The sequence below is a fragment of the Emys orbicularis genome, chromosome 4 (assembly GCF_028017835.1).
Source record: "Emys orbicularis isolate rEmyOrb1 chromosome 4, rEmyOrb1.hap1, whole genome shotgun sequence".
NCBI lineage: Eukaryota > Metazoa > Chordata > Testudines > Emydidae > Emys > Emys orbicularis.
This window is the reverse complement of record NC_088686.1, coordinates 69114186-69121459: the sequence shown is the minus strand read 5'-3', so window position 1 is coordinate 69121459 and position 7274 is coordinate 69114186. Positions and strand designations below refer to the sequence as shown.

The 7274-nt window shown below is 43.7% G+C and overlaps 1 protein-coding gene across 1 annotated transcript in view; it reads left to right on the top strand.

Moving 5' to 3' along the window:
* Nucleotides 1-873: 873 nt before the first annotated feature.
* The window catches only part of TTC9 (tetratricopeptide repeat domain 9), a 37235-nt gene continuing 30834 nt past the window's right edge, over nucleotides 874-7274 (top strand). The window contains exon 1 of the mRNA XM_065404258.1: nucleotides 874-1183. Coding sequence (XP_065260330.1) covers nucleotides 874-1183 — 310 coding nt within the window. The remainder of the gene's footprint in view (nucleotides 1184-7274) is intronic.

Here is a 7274-nt window from a genome sequence, read left to right as displayed (position 1 = left end):
CACGGCTACCCCTCTGATACTTGACTCAGCTCAGTGGCATTTCTCTATTTATCTAATGCAATAATTTTGACATGCCACATCCAATCAATTCCAAAATGTCCTGAAATGGTCTAAGCATAATGGGAGCCAGTGGACTTGGTGATGGGGCAAAGTAGAGACTTGGAGTGGGGGGAGTGGGTGTGTGCAGGGCAAAGCAGGGAATCCCAAGGGAATGGGGGAGGGAAAGCAGGGACTCAGTGGGGGGAGTGGAGGTGGGGAGGGGAAAACGGGGTCTTTGGAGACGGAGAGGAGAAAGTGGAAATGGGGAGGGGAAAATAGGAATAGGGGGAACACAGAGCCCGTGGCATAAGTCCCTGAAATGGGAGGAGGGAAGGGGGCACACAGGCAGCTTTGGAGGGGAGAGAAATGACGGAATACCGGGAAGCCCTAGTGGGTATCGAGCACTTGACCTGGAGGAGCTACCGAGTGTGAGACCCTCCAGTAAAATTAGCGCCCCCCCCCCCCGGAGGGCCAGGAAATTGGAGCTTGCGCCTTTAAGAGCCTGGCTGCAGAAAGCAACAAGGTGGCTTTTTGTCTGATTTTTTTTAATGGGGGCGCCAGGCTGTAGCCTCCCCCCGGCTGCTCCAGACCCCCCCGTCCCCATCCTTCTCGGCTGCGGGCTCCTTCCGGGTTAGCCGGCACTCGCTCTCCCCGTGCGCGGGGGAGGCGGCAGCACCAGCCGGCCCGCAGGGCGCGGGCGGGGGAGCGGCGCCCGGCAGCGGGAGGATGGGAGCGGGAGGCGGCGCGGCGCAGCGCGGCGCTGGGGCGTTCGGCTGCTCGGAAGCTTGAAGCCCATTTCCCGCCCGGCGGCGGCGGAGTGCGGGGGCGGCGGGGATGGAGCGGCAGAGTCCCGCTGCAGGGCGCTGCGCCGCGGGAGCCCAGGCTGGTGCGGAGCCCGGCGAGCTCCTCCAGCGAGCCCTGGAGTTCAAGAGCCAAGGGGCGCAGTGCTACAAGGACAAGAAATTCCGCGAGGCCATCGGCAAGTATCACCGGGCGCTGCTGGAGCTGAAGGGGCTGCCGCCGCCGGCCCCGCCGGAGCCCAGCTCCTCCGCCAGCTGCGCCGCCAGCCCGGGGGTCCAGCTCACCGCGGAGCAGAGCCAGAGCGCGGAAAGCATCGAGATCGATTGTTACAACAGCCTGGCAGGTCAGCGGGGGCTCGGCGCGCTGTCAGGGGCTTGTGTTCCCCTCTGCTCTGTGTCCGGGGGGGCTAGCCCCAGGGATCCGGCTCGCACCCTGCCCCCCAGCCCATAAATAACTTTGGGGTGGGGGGTGTCTGATCATGCCCCTGCTGGGGCTTTAGCTTGACTTTCCAGCGCCGCTTGCAAAGCAAGGGCGCAATGACAAGATTTCTGTGCCCCCCCCCCCCCAGTCTTTCATGCCCCTCACACCAGGAGCACTACAGCAGAGCAGCAGTATTGGGTCAGGGAGCTCTAAGGCCCTCCTTCCTTTGCAATTTTTACCCATTTTTTGCTGAAAAATTCTCGGGTTTTACAACTGCTGTTATTCGGGTTTTACCCATTTTACCTGAATTTTGGACCCCTCCAATAAGTGAAAATACTGGTTCTGTTAAGAAAATCCAATACGTTATATTAGGAAGGGTGTTTCTGTTAATAAATTAGTCTAAGTGTAAATGGGAGGCTGTTTAAAGTAAGGCAGTGTTGTAGAAGATACACGCACAGGCATGTGTGGGCATATGTGTAGGTGCTGCTAATGTACTTTTCATGCACTACACCACAGCCTTAAACTACTTTTACATTAAATACTCTTACTTTTCTTTATTTGGTGCTTTTTTCTACCCTCCCAACTCCCATATTAACCCCTCTATTTACCCAGAAAACAGTACAGTTAATTTTTTGTAATGATTTTCACCCATTTTAAAATTTTTCTAATAAACACTGGAATTTCCAGGAAATATTAAACAAAATAAAACCAAAAACAAAAGGCCTTTGGTATTTCTTAGGGGGAACTATGGGTCTACTTTATAGTCTTGTTCCTTCTCCTTCCCCTCCTCACCATTTCTTATTATTAACCAGGAATCACATAGTCCACTCTGCAAAATAAGGCCCTATATATTGTACCCTCAGTGATTCCTTTTGTGTGTATGAAATATTATTTTCATATGTTTAAGATAAGTATTTTTGCTGTTCTATTTGGGAGTGGTGTAGCATTCTGCCAGTCCTTCCTTGGCAAATATAGAGAACACATATCAAAATCTCATCTCTTTTTAGGGTTCATCTGCATTGTTACTACTACTACTACTATTCAACACATGTGCACACAAGCACTTTAATGTTTTTACAGCTGTTTAAAAATATAACTAATCCCTCATAACCCCTGGGAGATAGAGAGGTAACAGAATGATGTTTGTATAGAGTGCTCAGATACATAAAAAGTAAAATTCAGGAATTCTCTAAGATTATACAGCAGTCTCTTCTTCAGCCTGAGATTGCCTTCAATCCTTTTACCATAGCTTGCCTGTAATTTACAACATGGGGGGGGGGGGGGTTATCCTACAACCTCTGGTGTAAGAAAGGAAACGTCTGGAAATCATTTTGACAACCACAAATGATACTAGATATAGACAAAAATCTCTTAGCTATAAAAGTTAAAAGAAAATGTAGTTCTAGCTAGATGCTAGTTGCCACACTAGCCAATAGATGCTTGATCATCATTGCATTTGACTTGGCTTCCTCCCATCTGCTTTGAATGAATACTCTATGGAGGGGTTAAACTACTTTATAGTTTGATCCTGCAGTCCTTACTCAGACAGAACTTGTGTTGACTTCAACAGGAGCTTTGCCTGGGGAAGGACTGCAAGATCGGAGGCTATTTTAATATCAAAAACCTTATTTTTTTATACTTACTAGGAACCTCCAAAACCAAAAAAACTTGTTTGCGTGTACATGGGAGAGAGTTAATAAAAAAGCACAATTTTAGATTCTCCCCTCTTTCCCCCTAAATCCTACTCCTTTCCAAAATGATGTTTCCTCGTTACCTTGGCAAAAATTTGGCCACAGCCAGGACATTAGCATATCAGCTATTACCTTCACTTTGCACTTGGCTTGTCTAGGCAGAGCTGGTTAGCTTTGCTTCTTGTTGTGTTGTGCAGTGCTGAAAAAAATGGGGAATAAAGTTGATTAATTTTCTACCCTCACTTACACCCCTGCATATACACTGAAATCAATGGGGTTGTTTGAATGTAACTGAGGGCAGAATTTAGGCCCCTTTTAGAACACATTTTCTAATTGGATCTATTATGGTTCCTTCAATTATTATTTAAATCGCATATGGGGAGAGAAAAGGTGTCACTATAATATTGTAATTACTTAAGTGTAATTCTGTCTCTTTAAAAAAAAAAAATCTGTGTTCATGGATGTTTGTTCAAATCAAACATCTTACTCTATGTTTGTAAGTCTTGTTTAGATTGACAGTGTTCTATAAAGAACCCATAATACCACTAATAGCTTAATACAGTTTTATGTGTTCCTAGTCTTAAAACATTTCTAACAAGAAAGTCCTGAGATATAAACTAGGCATGTATCTAGAAAGTGAATGGGTTTGGAAGAGACAGATGTTGTTTGCTTTTTGTTAATATTTCTGCTGAGTATACAAATTGCCCTTGCTGGAAATGATTACAATCCCATTTCTGCTGACATAATAATAGTCCCATTTCATTTATTTATTGTTTCTGGTTTGGTTTGGGTTGTTTTTTTTAACCATTGCTGATTGCCACTGTTTGAGATTTTAATACAATCAGACGGGAGAACATGTGCTTACGGGTTAACCTAGATTTAAACAAATTTTACTTAGCTTTAAATTGTTTCAACACATAAGAAGAGCATAATTAACCCTAGAATCATCTGCAGTGTTTCCCTTGTGAAGACACCACAGTAGGACAAATTCTACTCTGTTACACTTGGACAATTGTTATACTTGTGTTTTCAGTGGGATTGCACGTATGTAACAGAGAGCAGAATTTGGCTCCAAAGTGTATGATTTCACATTTGCCCAATGTAATGTCTTAAAATGTAAACATTGAAAAAATACACAACATATTAAAGTGGAGAGTCTCCACTCAGAAAACTGCAGTGTCGCTACTACAAGTCTAGTTCTAGAGGTCGAATTCTAACCGGATTCTCTTTGAACTGGTGTCCAAAAGGAAAAGGAGTGAGGTAAAGGGGAATGGTCCTGAACTGCCATAAGAATTAGGATGTGTTACTAAAAGAATCTCTGTTGAAAACAGCAAGAGGTGTAGCAGTAGGACTTTATCATGTAACATTGAGGTCCAACAGAAGCCACTGAATTATTTACCCAGAGGGCTCTAGCAAGGAGACATCAACACAATACATACCATTAGGGCAGAAATCAGTATATTTGGTGTGGGGAAGTAAGGAGGTGGTACAGGATACTATGCTTCTGAGCACTAGAATTGTATTTTTTTTTTTTTAAACTTAGAATAAATAAATATCTGCATAGTGCTTGGGCTATGCTAGCAATATGCACCTAAGAGGAGTATGCACCAATTCTGAGTAAGGCAGTTTTGTTGGTATAATTCAGGGTTATCACCTGAGTGTCCTTATTATCAGGTTTTTTAGTGCTTCCAATCTCTCCACTAAGCTTAGCATTTTTCAAGTCCTTCTTTGCTTTTGCAATGTCATTTTTCATGTGCCCACTACATTCTCCCGTTTCAGGGATGCATTACATTGTATATTGTACTTTTTGGGAGACTGTACCAGTCAGGGAAGCACATAGGCTAGGGTAAGTATTTACCGTAATACAGTATTCCCAACTCTTTCCGTTTTATTGTGTCTTACGCTATTTGGTGGTTTTCTTAAGCCCAAGCACCTAGAGAGTCATGCAATCCAATTACTCTTTCTTTCTTTCAAGTCTCTAAGTCTCGTTGGGGGTAGTGGGGAGAAAGCTGGAAAACATTAACCTTAAAGGCTCAAAAACCAGATAATAAATATAAAAATAATAAATTTGCCCTAAAAATCAAAGATTTTAAAAACTCCAATCTCATGATTTGGGGCAGGGGAAACCTCATGATTTTTGAATGTGTGGAGTTGGCATTACTGCTAATATCTCTTGCACTAAGCTACTAGCAATACTATGGTTTTTAAGATACAACAGTATGATGGCCTTAAAAGGACTCATCACATTTGTGAAGTTTAGTGTTGCAATGTTTTATAGAGGCCTGCCAAAAAACCTCCTTTTATCATGAATCTTACTGATCAATTTCACCAAAAAACAAGAGCGGCAGCATAGTTTAAGTTCCTTGAAATTGCTAGGATAGAAAAAAATTCTACCAACAACATAAAGCCCTGTAGAATAAACGTATGATTACAAGGCAAACATAGCTTTAAGAAAACATTTAATTATGACTCATTGACAGTCTGCAACCTTGAGCAAGTCACTTGACCTCTTCTTTGCCTCAATCAGCCCAAATGAAAATAGAGTAAAGAACAGAAGCATCAGGGAAATCCTGATGCTGCACTAGAGCTGAGCTTTCCTGAGTAAAAGGTTATTTAAAAAAATAAAATAAATGTACGAGGAATGCATGCAGCAAATTTGAACTCACCAAATGTCATTAATGACTGTCCCTTCCATTTGTACTACACCTTTTATCTAGAAGGCTCTTAAGTGCTTTATGAACCGCATACAAACGGGGATCACTCACACACCGTAAATTGAACCACCTCTGACGTAGAAGGTAATAGCCATTCTGTGCCAGCAACACTGCATAACAGTTTTCAATGGTGGAAAGGGCTATTTCTGCTCGAGAGGAGACCCTGGAACAGGTCTTAGTCCTTCCGAACACAGCAAAATGCTAAGAGTAGCATAATTTTTAATGTTTGTTATGAGTGAGTGTGAAACAATGATAGGGAAACTGACAAGTGTTTGCTTACAATAGCAGACACCCTAGACCAGGAGTTCTCACAAGACATTTTTTGGTGGCCTTAGAGTGCGTCCACCAACTCTTGCTGGTGGCCGCTCTGACAGTTTTTCCTAAAATACTTAATTAACTTTAGGAAAAACAAATATGTGCACAAACACATGTCCAAATCATTGTAATTTATTTATGTATGATTTTTTTGCAGACTCAATAAAAAAAAAAGTACAGTTTTGTCTGTTCTTTACTGGACCTAAACAGAATAGAAACAAAATAAGGTGCTTTGCACATTCTTGTATTTTGTTGTCTCTTTTGCTTTTTTGACTTTTTTTTTTTTTTTTAGACTTGCTAGTTAGTAAGGCTGCTGCTGTGAAAACTATTATTTGTATGTATCACTTTTCACAGCAGACTTACTAGCTAACTGGGAGGCAGTGAAAAGTGATATTAACAAACATACAAATATCGTTTTTCACAGCAGACTTACACAGCCCTGGCAAGCGAGAATTAAGCCATGGATAGAGAGGTGGGTAGGGAAGCAGTGGGGGCCAGGGGTGATGGGGGTGACGGGTGAGCCCAGGATTGGAGCCCGAAGCTCTGTGGCCAGAGCCTGGCACCTGCCACCCCAGGGCTGAAGCTGGAAGCCTGAGCCCCACCACCCCTGGGAAGGTGGGGAACTCACACCAGCTGTCCGCTTCTCTGGCATTTGTGGCTCCAGAGGAGGGCTGGGCCCAACCCCTGCTGGCAGCCCCGGGGGAGGAGCTACTGCTCCTCCCCTCCCCGCCTGTCCAGGAGGCTGTGGCTGCAAGAAAAGCCTCTGGTGGCCGCATGGGAGAAACACTGCAATCCAGCCATGGCAGGGGGAAGAGAACTTCTCCAGTTGAGACGGGCGATAGCCATGTAGATTAGGCATGGTGCTGGGAGTCAGGAGATCTGGATTTTATGCCTGGCTCTGATACTAGCTGGCTATTTCATCTTTAATAAGTCACTTCACTTCCTTAAACCTCAGTTTCCCATCTGTAAAATGAAGATAATACTACTTGCTATCTCTTAGAGGTATTGGGAGGCTTAATTAATTACATGAATGAAATTTATTATAAGGGTTTATATCTTAATTAAAATGTTGGTAAAGCAGTTTAGGATCCTCAACTGGAAGGCACTATATAGCTGCAAAGTATTACAAATGTAATGATCCAAGATACAATTTAGCCAGTAGCATCCCTACTCTTGCAAAAAGTGCCATGTGGTTTTTTATAACTGTGAATGCGTCAGATCCTCCCTTTTCATCCAATCCAAAAGATGGCACCTCTGGCAGTATAGCAACCCCCTAGCACTACACTGGGGTATT